The 17,717-nt window shown below is 40.2% G+C and overlaps 1 protein-coding gene across 2 annotated transcripts in view; it reads left to right on the forward strand.

The window, feature by feature from the left end:
• The window catches only part of FAM98A (family with sequence similarity 98 member A), a 16,200-nt gene extending 296 nt beyond the window's left edge, over positions 1-15,904 (forward strand). Inside the window, exons 1-9 of one of the 2 annotated variants that reach the window (NM_001031057.2) lie at positions 7-51; positions 212-293; positions 2,549-2,697; positions 4,205-4,339; positions 7,128-7,312; positions 9,741-9,821; positions 10,812-10,928; positions 12,877-13,044; positions 14,003-15,904. In NM_001031057.2, the coding sequence (NP_001026228.1) occupies positions 241-293; positions 2,549-2,697; positions 4,205-4,339; positions 7,128-7,312; positions 9,741-9,821; positions 10,812-10,928; positions 12,877-13,044; positions 14,003-14,785 (1,671 nt within the window). In that variant the 5' untranslated portion in view covers positions 7-51; positions 212-240 and the 3' untranslated portion in view covers positions 14,786-15,904. Of the gene's footprint in view, positions 1-6; positions 52-211; positions 294-2,548; positions 2,698-4,204; positions 4,340-7,127; positions 7,313-9,740; positions 9,822-10,811; positions 10,929-12,876; positions 13,045-14,002 lie in introns of those variants that run through there. The other variant, XM_015283718.4, reaches the window with a different exon arrangement.
• The last annotated feature ends 1,813 nt before the right edge of the window (positions 15,905-17,717 follow it).

Here is a 17,717-nt window from a genome sequence, read left to right on the forward strand (position 1 = left end):
CACCCTGACATGCCAACCCGGCAGTCGGCGGCATAGCGGCGTGCGAGCAGTGTACGTGGGGCGGTGGCGCGTGCCGGGGGTTGCTCACCTCGCTGTGAGGCGCGGCCGTTGTTCCTCAGAGGGGGAGGGCACGGGGCCAGGGCCGGGCGGTTAACGGGTCTGCTGTGGGTAACGGGGCGCTGAGTCCCGCCGTTGTGCCACTGTCGCGCAGGTTTCCCCCCGCCCGCTCCCCGCCGCAGGATGGAGTTCGAGCTGCTGGAGAGCGACGTGCTGGAGTCGCTGGAGGACCTAGGGTAGGTGCGGTGCCTCGGGGGTTGGGGGTCCCGGCCTGTGCCCGGCACGTCGGGGCTTCGGCCGAGCTGCCAGCCCCACCGGCAGGCCGAGCGGAGAGGCGCGGCGCCCGCCGTTGGGGCTGCAGCTGTACGGGCTGCGCGGGCGTTCTGGCGCTTTTCCCGCGCGTGGAGCTGTGGCGGTGCCGTCTCCTCAGGAACCTCGGTGCGACTGAGGCCGGAGGTGGGGAAGGGGGAAGTGAGGGGGCAGGAAAACTCTTTAGTTTTTGTGTTTTGGAAGAATAATGACAACCGAAAAACTGCTAATGACTTAGCACTTTTTCTTTGCTGCTTTTTTTTTTTTTCTTTTAAATTAACACAACACGGGAAACTTCTGTAGTTTCAGCCTTTTATTCCAGCAGAGTCGGTAAAGGTTATATAAATATGAAGGAGAGCAAGCAGAGCGTGTCCTGCTACAATCTTGCACTGCTGGGAGCTCAGGGCAGCGGCAGTCGTGACTTCACTGCTGCTGGTTCTGTGCAAACAGCTGTATTTACTCACATTGGCTGTGTTCCCATAAATCACTTTGTTGGAGTGTGACTCGAGCCACAAAGATTATATTTCCAGGCTAAGTTGGTGATGATAGCTCCCCAGCTTGACGAATAGGCTTCTGTTTTGGCAGGTATTGCAATGACTGAAATGTGAAAAGGTCCCTGCCATGGTGCACATGCCATGGTCAGCTTCCTTTTTTGCCGTGTGTTTGAAAGGGTATTCCTGGCTTCAAGGAGAAAACAGAGCTGACAACATAGTGCTACTAAGAGAATGTAGCTGTGGAGGGTAGGCAGCTGTGGGAGCATGAGCAGAAGTAAGAGGCTGCTCACAGTCACAGGTCTACAAATTGGACTGCTAGCTGAAGAGCTGTGTACCTGAAATCATAGTTAGCGTTGATATTATAGTTAATATGTTGTATCTATCAAAGGAAAATGCTAGGAAAAGGACCTTTAACCTGACAGATGTTTTAAATGCAGACCCTGCCAAAGCAAAAGACTTGTCTCTTCATTTCTACTTGAATCTACAACTTTGTTTCCATTGATTCATGCACACTCCCATGTATGCCTGGGACAGAGCTTAAACTTGCTTTGGTTAGTGTGTTGGAATTGTCTGCCCTGCTGTGGTGAGGTAATCTGACGCATTGTATCCCTACTACAACTTCCCATCAGCTGCTAGTAGATTAACTCTCTGTCACTTGTTAAACTGCTCTGGAGGGGAAAGGAGTGTAGCTCCTTCATTTTGGTTGCGTGCTAACAAACTATTGTGATGAAGACAAACCCTTTATGTGTGACATTAAGCATAACAACAAAGAGTGAAAGTAACACTTAAATTTGCTCTTTGAGAGATGTTTTTCCACTGAGATTTGCCAAGAGTTGACTGAACTCACAAATTGCTGTGATGTTATGGGTGACTTTACTCTGGAAGTTCAAAATAATGACTTTAGTTGATTATTCTTGCACTTGGCAGTTTCTGTTTTGGGTGCCATATATAGAAAAATCCTACACATTTTCAACACGCTCTGGTAAACTCCGTCTTTGTGCTTCTGCCTGATTCATAGGGCTGTCTTCTCCATACTTTTCTCTCTACTCCAATAGGGTGTCACTACACAGGTGACCTCGAAACTGTATCTTCTGAAACTTGTTCTCTAGAATTGTGCTTTCTTACCCTTAGGCCTGATTCTGCTTTGTTTTGTTATGCAAAGAACTGTGATCTTCTGTGTGGTTTTTCTTGTACCCTTTTAAGAATGTAACATTTCCAGAGAGGATATTTAGAATCGCTTTGGTAAGATTTGTATCAAAGTCCTCCTTCCTTTAACACTTGATAGGAAGTGGCAGAAAAGATGCACCTATCTAGTAGTAATTGTTCAACGTACTATAAAGCATCATTCGGAAACAATATTTTAGAACTGCAGTTGCCAAAAGTATGTCTCCAAGAGCTGGAGACAAAGAAATTACAGCTGTATATGGTAGCCTTCTCCAGGATGAAACATTCAATTGTAATGTCTTGTGACACAGTCTCAGTGCCGTTAAGCTAATGTGCACGGACAGATTGGGCTTACTCAGACATTTACAGCTCAGCACAGAAATTTATCTTGCAGTTTTAGGTGTTCAGCATTTCATATCTGATGAGGGTGTAGCTCTCAATACATATAGAGCATAAAATAAATGTGCAATAGGACATCAGTCACTGTCAACTTTAATGAACTGTGCTTTTGTTTTGCTTGTCAGTTACAAAGGTCCATTGTTAGATGACGGAGCACTGGCTCAGGCAGTCTCTCGTGGAGCCAGTTCCCCTGAGTTCACCAAACTCTGTGCTTGGTTGGTATCTGAGTTACGGCTGTTCTGTAAACTAGAGGAAAATGTGCAAGCAACTAACAGTAAGTAGCCATAACTCTAGCACACATGTGCACTTCAAATGTGTTCTTGCCTGCTGTATTTGGGTTGATAACTGCTAAATCTGATATACCAGTGAGTACTGTCTGCATGCTGTCAGATTTGTGGTTGTTTTCCACCTCAGATTTCAGACTTGCCAAATGAGTGGCCAGTAGAGGCTGAAGTAATAGCAAGGATCAAACAGAATTCTGGTAATAGCTTTGTTTAATGGTACAAATATAGATGTAACTTAAATTTTGGGAATGGATTTAAGGAAAAATTACTTGTTTTTTATTAGATCATGTGAAGGCTTATTTCAAGTCTTCTGCTTGTAATTTGGATGTAAGAAATATTTGCTGTTCAAGGAAACGTCCTCATGCAGCAGCTGTATTTTCACTTTATTATTGGTTACCATAACTCTGTCCATGCTATGTATTTTTCCTCCTTTATGAAATACTCTGCAGAAAAGAATTTGCATATGTTTCTTATTTTGGTGGAGGAAACAAACCCCCATTTTCCAAAAATGTTATTTTTGGTTAACTAGTTGTGACGTTCTGGGGGCTAAATTGTTAAATTATTGTACTTCTATTATTGTACAGAACCTGTACTTCTTTATATCTAGCATATCAACCCCAAATGTGAGTTTGGTTTTCGATCTGTCTTTTACCTCCACGTGCTGTTTTCCTTATTGTTTTTGATATGTGCATCCCTTCTTCTGCGAGTGTAATTGACTCCCTATCACTACTAACATAGTTTTTCACCACCTGTAGTGGTATACATTTCTTCCTGTACATCTTTAAGAATACAGTTTGGTAGTATTCTAAACACATATTTCAAATTGTCAGTGTTTCATTTGTCATATATAATCAAGTCCTTTGTTTTGTGTGACTCGAGTTTAGCCCAAGACAGTCTGTAATTTGCACACTCTCTCTTCAAAAGAAGACTGTTACTTTATCCCTCTTATTTTTTTTTTTTGCCACAATTTGGTGTAATAAATTCAGGCTTGTTTCACTAGTAGCACTTAGGTTGATACTTGTATCAGAAACTAAACTTTGGCTTAAATGACTTAACTGTTTTTAAAAGATGTTAGTATGAAGTAAGATCAGTTGACAAATGTTAGCTGACTTAGGAAATGCAAGCGCAAGCACTCATAAAACGTAGTATTCATGACCGTACCAGCTTTATTTAACATGTTTGTAGTGGGAGCAATTAATCTTCTTAAAATACCCTGTAAAATTTATGTTGCTTTTAGTGTCCCTTTTCACTGTAGAATTTGCCAGTGGCTGTCTATTGTAGCTGGGTTAAGTTTTCAGTGAAAGATAATTTTACAATAGTGAGGGGACATCGGGCCTCCAAAGAGGTTGTGCTCTCTCTTTTGAAAAACCCCAAGAATGCATTTGGCTTCCATTGCAAGTAGGATTTTCATGTTAGAAAGCATATTTTAAGAGTAAACTCACTTTAATCATAGCTGGAAAAGTAAAGCTGTAAACAAATTATTATTTTTCTTCTAAGGTCCAAACGAAGCTGAAGAATTTCAACTCGAAGTGAGTGGGTTGCTGGCTGAAATGAACTGTCCGTACACATCGTTAACGTCAGGAGATGTGACAAAACGCCTTCTTAACCAAAAGAACTGTCTCTTGCTGCTTAGTAAGTTGAAATTGCAAGCAAATTTGGTTTTTGTGCAAAGACTCATATTCTTACACTTAGTGAGATGCTGTGACAAGGTGCTTTGTTTCCCATGGTGTATAAAAGCAGCTACCTAAAACTAATGATTATTTTTTCCCTGTAATGCATGGTGTCAAAGTATTACACTTTAGGGTCTCATAAATTAGCAGTCACTCCGTAGCCAGTGCATGATGATATTTTGAGTGCTAACCCTTCTTGCATTCACTAGTGAAAAGCCTCTGCTGCTTCTCAAAAGGTGCTCTGAAGTGGGAATCGTGTGAGACTTCTGCCAGGACTTAGCTACTGAGCTTTGTTCAGAAAGGACATAAAAACGTCCACTAACATTACATACATCGTCGTTTTAGTGCCCCCCTCGGGATGACTTGCAAGGTGCAATAGGACTTGCATTTTCCTGCACTCCAACAGTAATTGAAATGGTTGTGAAAAAGATCCCAGCTCAAGTTCTTTTGATTATCTCCCTTAATAAACACTCTCAATACTACTTTCTGCTGCTTCAAAAGAAATGAATGGTAGCAAGAGTGATGCCCTCCTGTCACTTTTCCATGCTGTGCATCTAAAAATCTCATTTGCTTTTATTCCTGTTCAGGAATTTGAAGTGTGGAAGAAATAGCATTGAAATTTGGAAAACGTGTCTGGTATTGATGCACATCTAAAGAAAAAATAAAATTGCGAATGTCAGAGATAAGAATTTTAATACTGATTTCAATCTGGTCTTAAATTCAGCATTTGTTTTGTTTCTTCAGTTGCTGCTGATTCCTTAACTACTCAAAACAGGAATATCATTCTACCTCCAGCTGAGATGTGGGAAATGAGTTAGAGTGTAGGTTCCTGTATTGCAGCGGCTGGAGGAGAATTTGTAGTAAGGCTTAAATCTGAACTTGATTTGATAATATGTTCAAAAATATCAGGTGAAATGAGGCAATCATAGCATTTAAAATATTTTGTAGTTCAAACACGTCTGCCCTTTGGCTTGTTTCTATGAGCTAAGCCATTCAGTGAATTTGGCTTGTGTGTGACTGGGCTTATCCCAGGGGTCTTCAGTAATGTACGTGTTGGTAATATAAGGTTATGTTCAGAAGCTGAACTCTAGTGTTCCATCTGGCAGGAATACTTTGTTTACTGTTAAATGTGGACTTGAAATTGATGCCAAAATCTTTCTTTGTATAACATAATCCTAATACCTAAAACTTTCACACAGCTTTCATTACCTGCATCAAACTAACTTACTAGGTGTCCTGTTTTATGTGAGCCGTAAACTCATTTTCTTTATTTTTTTTTTCAGAAAAAGATTTGTGCTCTGTGTGTGAATGCCAGGGTATTTTATACTATAAACAACAATAACAACAACCAAGAACGCAGCATAGCTTATGTCAGTTGAAAGGCAGAAGGGTATTCTTACCAAAAGCACCAGCTAGACATAAGTAGGTAGTACTGTCTTGGTGAGCAGCAGCACGGGAATTCAGTGCAGTACTCGCATATGCAAAAAGAAATTCCAGTTTTGGAGGTAGTAAGCTGTATTTTTAATATTACAGTTTTATATATTCGCAAGTCTTTTTTTATCACTGTTGTGTCTAATCTTTCAATCCTTTTTTTAAGAACTAATTATTTAAATTGATGTTAGACACCCAGTGTGATTTAAGAGAAAAGTTAAAACGTTAAGAAATTAAAAAGTTAAACGTATTGTTAAATATGTTTGTTTTTTTTGAATTCAAACCCTAAAATTGTGGAAACTGCAGGTGAAGGCTGTACACTAGCTTTTTATTACTGTAACCTACACCACAAAGCTGCAATTACAAATGCAGACCATGTTCAGAAATTCCATGATTTTTCATGGAATGGATTGGGTTGAAAGGGACCTTTAAGATCATGTAGTTCCAACCCCCTGCTGAAGGCAGGGACACCTCCCTCTACACCAGGCAGCTCACAGCCCCATCCAGCCTGGCCTTGAGAACATCTCAAGGGATGGAGCATCCGCAGCCTCTCTGGGCAACCTCTTTCAGTGTCTCACCAGCCTCACAGTAGAGAATTTCTTCTTAATATCTAGTCTAAATCTACCCTCTTCCAGTTTAAAACCATTTCATCTCATCCTGTCGCTATTTTCTTTTTTCTTTTTTTTTTTTGACAAAGGAGTTCAGATGTGATGATAGGCTCTCAGAGTTCTAATGTTGGGGAGCCATGCATGCATTCTAGCTTCAACTTTATCAGTTGCTGTTTTCTTTTCTGGGATGGTAAACCTGAGTTCTCAATGGTACTTTAAAAAATGAGGTTGTTTTTCCACTGCATCTTTCCTGGCAAAAGTAGAAGGGATTCATCCAACATTTCACTTCTATTTACTCATGTCCTTGTATCATTTCCCAGAACCTCAAGCAGTGTTTGCATGTTTAGCTTGAAGTGCATGTCCGAGTCTCTCGTCCTGCTTATTTTCTTGTTCCTAGTTTCCTGTCCTTGCTGGGCAAAGCCTGAAGGAAAAGAGTTGTGCACTGAAATCTGTAATAATACCTGTCAGAATTGTAGGGATTCTTTTTCCAGGCTTTAATTCATTGCACTGAACTTTTCCCCTGTTTATGTTTATCTAGCAATGGGCTCAGTGGTTGTTAGAAATACGAGCGTTGTGTGGATACTAGAATTATAGCTTTAACTAAGCCATGCCATTTGCACATTAGTTGATTGTGAGCACTTGAGTTGTCTTGGTTCTAAAGTATTTTCCTCGGCTATATCTGATGCTGAAATCTAATTTTTCTTACCCCAGCATACCTCATCTCAGAACTGGAAGCTGCCAGAATGCTGTGTGTGAACGCCCCTCCTAAAAAAGCACAGGAAGGAGGTGGCAGTGAAGTCTTTCAGGAGCTAAAAGGCATATGTATTGCTTTAGGCATGTCCAAGCCTCCAGCCAACATAACGATGTTCCAGTTCTTCAGTGGAATTGAAAAAAAAGTAAGAACCGAAGGAACAAAACTAGAGTGCTTACTGTGTTGCTGTTTCAATGGAAAATAGTTCTGCTACCAAGGAGAGATTTGTCTCCCTTGAAATTCCAACGTTTGAATTGTGGTGGTTTACTGGGTATGCCAAGAGTCAGAATTTGGAAAATGAGTTTAAAGGCTTTTTCCATGCCAAGGCACGGGGTCAGGGACTACCGCTATCGTTGCCTTAAAGGGTGAGGTGTTTCTTACTCTGCTCTAGGTTTTAATGTCATCACCTGTTGCAGGAGATATAGAAAATGCTGAGCTTAGTCCTTGCGAAGAATATTAAGGAGAAATCTATTTCAAGATACAGACATAAGAACAAACTTTTACAGGAACCTCCTGTTAAAAATGTTTAGATTAAAAGGTGATGTTGTAACTGAAGTCAAGTTTACTGCTTTGCCCTGAGGCTTTAACAGTTCTTGTGGTTCCATTTTTGTTTCTTTACATGTATGTGTTCTCCAGATTGCTCTTTGTTTTCTTAAAGTTTGCCTTTTGTTCAAGCAATTCTTACAAAGCTGAAAAACGAAGTGGAATAGATTATCCAGTGTACAGACACGTAGGTTTTCTTTTGAAGGGGAAAACAGAACAGCAGCAGAGAAACTTTGTGAACTTTAAAATACAAATGTGATTATGTAGCTCCACAGATACTCTCAGAGAAGTTTTTTTTGACTAACTCTTTAGTTGCATTGTATTTAACCAAATTTAAGCAGCTGGAACCAGTGCTCCATTTCTTGCTCCCTTCCCCGCTCTCCCCCCCCCCCCCCCCCCCAGGAAAAAAATCTTGTTTGGTTTGACCTGTTGAAGAAGGGAATGATGATTTTTCCATCAGCCCAGGATATGGAATGGAAGCAGTTTTTTTCGTTTTCTTTATTTCTGGTTTTGGTGGTGTTATGGGCATTTGTCAGTTAGATGTATAAGAAATCTGTGCTTCCGTTTTCAATAAAAGGTAAAAAATACTCATAAAACAGCACTAGCAAGCTTTGGTGAGAGAGGCTGTAAAAATACAAATTATACAATCAGAATCTTTTAAATCTAATGCTTTGTTTTACCCTCTCATTGAATTTCCTTGTACATTATCTTGCTTTAAAGCCCAACTTGCATACACCTTGCATAATCATTAAGGCTACATTAACGTTATCTTTATGATTGGTATCCATAGGTTCTATTATTCAAATGGAACAATCTTTACAGTTTAATGGAGTAAAAAATTTAACCTGCAGATCAGGCTCTGAGCAATCTGATCTAACCCTGTTCATTGCAAGGAAGTTGGACTAAGTGACCTTTAAGGATCCCTTCCAACTCAGAAGATTCTATGATTCTGTGATGTTTCAGAAATATTGTACAGCTTACAGTCCAAACCTGTCAGGTGTTGGTAGTGTTTGAGGACAAAGTAAAGCTATCTAATTAATGAAAAACATCTCATTTTCTAATGAAAATATATCTCAAAGTTGAGAAGAATGTGAAAACCTAGTCAAGTAAAATTTTCACTTTAAAGAGATAGCTACAGCAAGAAATCACCCTCAAGTTTAATTGTTTTTAAAAAGTGAGCCTTGCAATGGCAATACTTTGTACTGGAGTATAAAAATCAAGCTATATTTTTTTTTGTGTTTGTATTTTGGTTTGGGATACCATCTTTGTATAATTGACTTGTTGTTAATGATCCACCCACAGCTCTGCTGTTCTGTTTAAAATCTTCAACAAATGGGACTCAACACCTACTGAAAGCCAGGGTCACCATATATGTTAAATTAACTGCTAGAATGAAAAGCTGAAGAGGTTGAAAAATGTGGTTTGCAGTAGTGGAAAAGTGAAGCTTCATAATTCCAACATGCTTTCATCCAAATCTTTATCCTTGCTACTCCATTTCTTCCCCACAGAGTCCTTAGGTTATCTTTCCCATCTCAAAACTTCTAACAATAATACCCAAATATTTAAAATCTAAATGAAATATTGAATCTTATTGAATTCTTTTTCCTTCTGATTGAAAAGAGAGGTCATTTTTTAGGTTCTGTTGTTTCCTGTAGTCTAAACCTTTTTGATACAAGCCTTTCTGTATTTTCCTAAATTAAGAGGATGGCATATAGAGTATCTATGTTCAAGGTGAGCTGTAGCTCATGGAAATTTATTACTTGAAGTGTATATTAGAGAGGATTATATCTCTATAATCCTCTCTAAATTTTTAGATAATTGTAGCCACGACTACCAGAAAGACTAAAATATTTTTTGCCTATTTTTGCTTTCCAAAATAAGTATATTTTGTTCTCTGTCTCAAAGAAAACAACTTGATATTGGAAGCTGCTTTGTTTTGTCTGCAACCATTTATTAGTCTTCTGCTGTAAGCTGAATCTTCAAAAGCTAATTTTTAGGCAATACTTATATTTTGGTATGTCTCCTAACAGCTGAAAGAAACCCTAGCAAAGGTTCCACCTAATCATGTTGGAAAACCTCTGTTGAAGAAACAGCTGGGACCAGCTCACTGGGTAAGCAGTTGCAGGTGTTAGAGCCTGTTTCCCTTGTTCACTTATATAAAGATGAAAAGACAATTTTTTTTTACAGTATTTTAAAATGTATCTGATACAGTAAATCCTCAACAACTGCTGAAAGATCTTTCTTGAGCTCATGAATCTGTATGAACAGATGCATACAAGTGTTTTCCAAAATAAAGGAGAAAGCTACTATTTATAGTGTGGTTCTCTGCTGAGATGTGTGCTTGTGCACAAAGCTATGACAAGACCAAGTCTCTTTTGAGCCTCTTTCTCAAAGACTTGAAGACTTTCTATTTCCACCAGTCTGTATGCTCAGACACTTGTACTGGCTTGGCTTAAAGTGGGCACACACCACTTGCCTTCAGCCAGGCTTCCATCTGTATGCAAATCATTTCCTTACTGGGACATATCTCAACTGTTGCTCTGACTAGAGCACTGTGTGCTACCATGTGTATTTCTAGTGATGGCTTCTAGCTGTAGGGCACTTAGTTGTTGTGTCTGTATGCAGATTGTGTTTTAATCAAGATTCTCTTACAGTACATTACTTACTTCTAGTGCCCTATCTTTGGCCTTAAGCTTACTTCTTTTTAAGCAGGCAAGGACACTTTGGTCCCTAGGATTTAGGTTGTCCTTGCATCTCCTTCAGTTTGTTGCATCTAGTCTTTTCTCGCTTTTTGCTCCTCTGTCCTGGGAGTATTGAGAAATGCATCAACAGCTTTAAGTCCCTTATGAGCAACAAACAGCTGTGCCTGTTAGAAATAGTACAAGACAGAGTATGGAGATAGCAGCCTGTGAAGCCTTTGGGAAAACAGTGTCAGCAGACATAGCTTCCGTGGATCCATTTGACAAGGTAGTTGATTGCAGGCTTAAGCCCTGGTTAATATCTGTGTGCGTCTGGTTCTCTTTTATCCATGTAATTTATTGTCTGAAGTAGAAATGTTTTATCTCTAATTTACAGGTTATATTTGCAAATTTTTGTTTCAGGAAAAAATTGAAGCAATTAATCAAGCCATAGTCAACGAATATGAAGTCCGAAGAAAACTGTTAGTCAAACGTTTGGATGTTACCGTGCAGTCCTTTGGCTGGTCAGATAGAGCTAAGGTACAAATAACGTGCTGTGAAGTCCTGGTTTATGTTACTTCTTTATCTTAAGCATCCCTGGAAAACTACTTCATTGTTTTACCCTTTCAGAAAGAGATAACCAGAAGAGTTATCTTGTTTTGGTTTGAGTTTCATAAAGAATTTTCTGACAATGTAAGATGACCACCACATTTTACTCTAAACTGATTTGTTGGATTTAAAAGCAGCGTGTGAGATGAGAAGGTGGACCACGTATAACATACACGAAAGCCAAAATGTACAGTTACTGTACATACTGGCTGCTAGAAAAATAGTAACAAAAGATTACAGATACAACCATTTCCATTGAGAGGACCTCAGTGTGAATCTCTAAGTGTTGTGTCTGTGTGATGGTATAACAGTATCTTTCTCTTGATGACCCTTTAGCTTTGTGTCGTCTACAATGATAAGATTTCCTCAAGGTGTGTCTGCAAGCACAGCTCAACAGATGCCCATGTGAAAAGCTCCTAAGGCACTACTTGCACTTTTACCTCTTAGTCAGGGTAATATTTTATATACCGCTCTCATCTTTGACAGTGCAAGTGGCTATGACATGAGCTGTGTTTTCTCTAAGTAATATGATTGTTCTGCTTTTAAAAATAATTACATGTTTTCCCCATTTCCTATGTTTTATAGTTCTAAAAACAGAACAGGCGTATAAAGTATGCCAGGATCTTAAAAATGGTGTGTAACTTTTATTTTCTAGGTCTAAACCAAATCTGCTAACACACTGCTAGCAGTTTTGAGACTGAGGTGTGTTAGTAGTCAGAATTTGTGACCTAGAAGTGTCAAATGTTTTTCTTTGGTATATGATTGATACAAATTGTAAAACGTGAGCTGTCAGGTAATTAAGTTAATGTTTTTCTTCATTTTGAATAAACTATTCAGTTGCAATGTAAAAGTATAAGCTCTTTGTTCTAAAAATTTACCCTGGAGTCACTTGGAAATGCATACCTCTCCTCTTGTCAATTCCAGTTCTGCTTTTAGGTGAGAAATAGGATTTCAGAATTTTAAAACTTGTTCTTAAATTCTTGCCCTGTTGAGAAATCTGTTGGAAAACCTCCCTTGCCTGTTCCCACTGCTGTCAATAGAGGTCCAGCTGTCTCTGCAGCCATTTTGGCTGAGTATGGATTGCAGTCTGTTTTATCTTAACTGCATCCTACGTTATGCTCTGACCACACAGGCGTAACTAGCATATTTATGCAGATTTCTGTTACCTCTGTCAACTGGATAACTGCTATTGTGCCTTAAGGTATTTGAAATATGAATGCTATAATGCAGTAGAAGAAGAGAGGTTGATTGCAAAGCGAAGTTGAGTCCGAAGATCCAATTTCTAGCGTGGGCTGTACAGAATGCAAGACAAAGAACTGAACTGAGATGTGTAGTTGAGAGATTTAGTTATGGCAGTACCTCTTGAGAGCTTGACTCTATGATGATGCTGATTGGAAGAAAGACTCCAAAAGAGTGATTGCAGCCTTTTTCTAGTGATGCAGAGCTGGGGACTTGGTGTAAATGGAATGGATGTGAGGTAGAGATTTGTGCAGGCTTAGGAGGAGGGCTTGAAATGAGCTCCAAATTTGTTCCACTTTCGGTACCACATTAGTGCTAATTTATGTAACTATATGACCCACCTATCCTGTGTTTGCCTGAGAAATAAGTCTGCATGTACTTGGTTGCTGTTAAGATTGTCAGAAAATCAATGTCTTGTCAGTTGATTTTAGAATAGTGTTTCCTCTGTTATATTAGAAATTAATTTGACAAATGTTAGCTTTATTGTGGTGATTCTCAGCTACAAAAAAACCTGCTTTTATATTCACTTTTTTTTTGGTCTATTTGCAGTGACATCTTGTTCTTCGATGTTGATTCTCCTGGCAAGATTGCTTCCCTATGACTTTAGCTGACTGAGTTTTGTTTTTCTTTTCTTCAACAGAGTCAGACAGAAAAGCTGGCTAAAGTCTACCAGCCAAAACGTGCCCTCTTATCCACTAAGTGCACTATTTCTGTTGCAAATCTCTTGGCAGCTCGACAAGATCTGTCAAAAATTATGAGAACAAGCAGTGGGTCCATCCGAGAGAAGACTGCATGTGCCATTAATAAGGTACCCTTGGTGACAAGTAGCTAACATCACTTTTTCTGTCACGAATATTAAAGTTACTTGAATGCAGTAATAAATCCTTATTTCTTTTTATGATTGTAAATAGAAGTTGGAAATAAGGGATAGGAAACTTGATGTCTATGTATTCTAAATTGTACATCAGTGCATTATGAGGAACTATAGCTTTACTTGTTAAGGTTCAGAGTAATCCTTCTTAGGGGCATTGGAAAAAAAAAAAAGTTGAAACATTTGATTATTTTCAGCAGGAGTTGCCTGCTCTGTCTTATCAGCATTACTGATGTTCTTGCACTGCTGCTGCCTAATTCTGTCACGATATCCAAAATAACACCTAAATAGTAACTTTCTGTCCTATATAAATAGAATCTATTAACATCTGTGAGTATGTCACAGGTCAGATTCTCCTCTGCACACAAATGAGAGATTCTAGTCAAGTGTGTACTTTTAGTAATGATATAGTAGAAATGTGGTTTTGACTTAACAGTTTCCATGTTTCAAGAATTAAACAGGGTTTTAGAGGCTCACAGAAGTACATTTACTGAACTTGAATATCAGAAGCTGTGCACCGAAGTGTACTTCTAAAATTGTGTGTTCATACATGCTTTTCTCCATTTTGTAGTTCAGGTAATGTCCTGGTTCTTTTAGAATGCAGTAGTGGCATAATTTGACCTCCCTCTCCAAATAATTTGTGCACCTCTTTAGTGTAGTTGGAGTGTGAAATTTAAAAGGAAGTAAATGGGAAGACAGATGTGACTATCATCAGAGTATACATACACTTTGCTAGGAATACTGCACTGCCCTGCTGCTGATTTGTATTCTGTTAACTTGATTCCATTATCAATATTAAGTGTCTTTCAAGACAGTAAAAAAAAAAAATTAACAAAATAACCTGCTTCTCTGAGATCTTACAACTCTTAAGGCAGTTGTCCTTTTCCCTTTGCAGGTGCTAATGGGCAGAGTGCCTGACAGAGGAGGAAGGCCCAATGAAATTGAACCGCCACCTCCTGAGATGCCACCCTGGCAGAAAAGACCAGAGGCTGGTCCACAACAAAGTGGTGGCCGAGGAGGAAGAGGTGGCTATGAATCCTCATATGGAGGGCGAGGAGGTTATGACCATGGGGGTCATAGCCATGGTGGTCATGACCGAGGAGGAAGAGGAGGCTATGACTCATCGTATGGAGGACGAGGAGGTCATGATCGAGGAGGTCATGATCAAGGAGGCCATGATCGAGGAGGGCGAGGAGGACGTGGTGGTTATGATCATGGTGGCAGAGGAGGTGGAAGAGGAAACAAACTCCAAGGAGGGTGGACAGACGGTGGAGGTGGTGGCTACCAGGATGGCAACTACAGGGATAGCAACTACAGAGATGCAGGTTTTCAAACGGGTGGCTACCATGGTGGTGGTGGTGGCGGCGGCTACCAAGGAGGAGGCTATGGTGGCTACCAGTCACCTTCATACACAGGAAGTGGCTACCAAGGGGGTGGTGGCTACCAGCAAGACAACAGATACCAAGATGGTGGGTCCCACAGTGACCGAGGGGGTGGGCGTGGAGGAGGGAGGGGTGGTCGTGGCGGTCGTGGTGGCCGTGGAGGTCAAGGAGGAGGCTGGGGAGGCAGAGGTGGACAGAATTTTAATCAAGGTGGGCAATTTGAGCAACATTTCCAGCACGGAGGCTATCAGTATAATCAATCTGGTTTTGGACAAGGAAGACATTTCACGAGCTGAGGCTGCTAAAAACTTTTGCTTCAGCAGAGCTCAAATAATAAAAACCTGGTTTCAGAGTCCTGGTTTAATCACTTTTGAATTAGTACAGGTTTGTACAAATGTCAGGCAGAATCTTTTGGGGTGGGTGCTTTGTGTTGAACTAAGTACAGCTTTCTGTAGACTTTCCTCTCCTTCCCCCCCCGGTCTGTCTGAATTGAATGCGTCATAACTACTCACTGCACTTCACCTGATCATAAATTAATAGTCATGCTTTTTTGATGTTGGACTGACATCTTCTGCTCAGAATATATTGATTCTAAAACTACCTGCTGTGTTTTGCTTGACACTTTGATTAGAGAAATATGAAGACTGATCTAGTCAAAATTATACGTTGCAATATACAATGGAATTTCTGCATCCCCTAGTCATTGCTCAGTTATATGACCTAAAATCAGTGCTGAATATTGCTTCTGGATTGCTGTCCTGTTGTTCTAATCAAAGTTACACACACGTGCAGGCCCACACAGCAACTTCTCTCTAACAGACAGGTTTGTTATCTATTATATGAGCTCTGCTGTGGATGTCATGTTTGGTAGCCTTATCTTCCGTTAAACAATTTTTTTCCCACCTGCTCAAGTCTGAAGACTTACCGCTGCCAAAATCTGCAAAGATCATTTAAAACTAAGCTAAATTGTGAACTGGTAGTGTACATAGGCTGTAGTTACGTGTAGCAATTCAAACTGACCTGCATCCATCCAAAACAAGTTGCTCCTCTTTCAAACTTAATTTTTACTTGAAATCAGCTAGAAAAAAAAGGCAAATTATTTTATTTGCAAGTTAATACCACTGGCTCAGCAGATCTAGGGCAATTTGTTTTGGGGGTTGTCTTTTTAAAGAAATGCACTACGGCCTGGGAAGTTTAGTTCCTGCCTGGAGGAAGCCCTTTTATTATTGCTGCAGAAAACAAAGCCTGGCTGAGTTTGATGTTCTAATGTGTTGAGTTTTTTTTTCCTTTACTGAAAGCCACATAATGCTTCTTGCTGGGTTTTTTGTGTACATAAACATTGTCAAGCTGTGAAAGAAAATGGCTGAAGGTTTGCTGTTGTATAAAAGGTGAGCAATAAAAGTATCTGTATGTTCCCCTTTGCTTTGGTTTCTTTTCCATCTGGTGATGAGTAAAAAGCAGTTTCTACAGTAGGTGGGAACTTTTAGGTATTTCTGATTGCTTTACCTGTTTTTTGTTTTAATCTCTTAGGTGGTGTAATCATCTCAGATGTACTGTGCATTTTTGCCTCCTTAAAAGCTGTCAGAACAGGAGTGAATGGTAGGAATGAATCTTCATTGTTTTAGGTTTGTCCTCTTCCTTCTTTGATTTGGTGTAGCGGTAGTCTCCCTCGCTGGAGGTTTCCATGTTAGTTAAGCTCTGCCATCATCAGGCTATGGCTCCTTCATGCCACATGAACATGGTATGCTTCTGGGAGCTCTACTGATGCTGTCCGGGCTTGTGAGAAGGTTAGGTTCTTGCCTGGGTAGCTGTAGTAGAGACTGACCTGATGGCAATCCCTGGGCTACTGGAAATATCCAGAAGTCTGAATTCAGATGGATGCAGATAGAAATTCCTTGGATTACAGACATAATATGAGCATTTGAGGAGTGTGTGTAACACTGGCCTTGCTGCGATTCAAGCTGATCCTGTAAATAAGCTGATAAAATGTTGTTTAGAATTGATCTCCCTACGTTTCATTACCTGACCAATCTGAAAATGCCCTATTTATTCTCACCACTAGGTGCTGCTAGTGGTTCACCAGCTGGAAGTGAAGGTCTCCAAAGGCACTTGGGAATCTGCATTGATGTCTGTTGTAGGTTTTTTAATGCTTCAAACAGACCTAATGAGGCTAATAAGGGAAAAGTTTCCATATTGAGTCCTATCATTGGGGTCACTGAAATAGATTGATCTCAGTGTAATTACAGTCAAATCATCAACTTGATCTAAAATGACTGTTTCTTCTTCACAAAGGTGTTGGTTTCTTGGAGCAGGATGCTACAGATAATGCATCTCTGTTGTTGAGAGAGTAATACCTTGTGAACACTAGCTGGTGACTAGTTGCATTCATGTAAGAATAATCAGTTTTTTTATTTTTATTTTTTTTTTAAGAAATAGGATTCTTGCAACTGGGGCAGTCCTGGACTGATAAAGATAGATTGACAGAGGTAAAAAGCCTTTGTCTGGGAATGTAATGGCTTCAAGTTGACAGATTCTGCTTCTTCTCATGCAGCTCCTCACGTAAGGAGACCAGTGTTCTCTGCCAGCGCCTTGAAGAGCTGAAAACCTGTATCTAGTGAGAGGGAATCCACTAGGCTCTTTAGAGAGCCTCTGGTTGAGTTACATCATCACCTTCAGAGATCTTCCTGTGGTAGAACTGCCAGTTTCTCTGCACAGCTGTGACATGCTGTACTGGGTGTTCTCAGCTGTGCGTGCTGAGATGGTGTGGTGAAATACTGGGGGTGAGGGGACACATTCCCTTCCCTCTTGTTTTGCCTAACTCGTTCTCAAAATACACTATTTCTCCTCCGTCTTCCAGGACCTACGGTGAGCTGACCCCAATTTTACTGTTTGAGGGGGAGCAATCTTTGGGGGAGGGTGGGGGGGTGTGAAAGAGGCAAAACAGGAGGCCTCGGTTTTTCAACAGGAAAGAAAATGCTTTGCTTCTGCCAGCTGTTGTTGTTTTCCTTACTCTGTTGTTTCCTCTGAGTGTGCTGTGACTTCTTTGTTCTCTGGAGAAAACAAACTTTGTGGGGAGAGCAGCCTTTATTAATGAAAGCAAACAGCCACTGCTTTGTTATTGACTGTATGATGCCCTGATAATGTTTTGCAAACATAATTCCTGCTGTGCTGGAAGGAGTTTCATGACTGGAAGTTGGAGAGCAGAGATGGCTTGTGGAGGTTATTGGG

The sequence above is a fragment of the Gallus gallus genome, chromosome 3 (genome assembly GCF_016699485.2).
Source record: "Gallus gallus isolate bGalGal1 chromosome 3, bGalGal1.mat.broiler.GRCg7b, whole genome shotgun sequence".
In the NCBI taxonomy this organism is placed as follows: domain Eukaryota; kingdom Metazoa; phylum Chordata; class Aves; order Galliformes; family Phasianidae; genus Gallus; species Gallus gallus.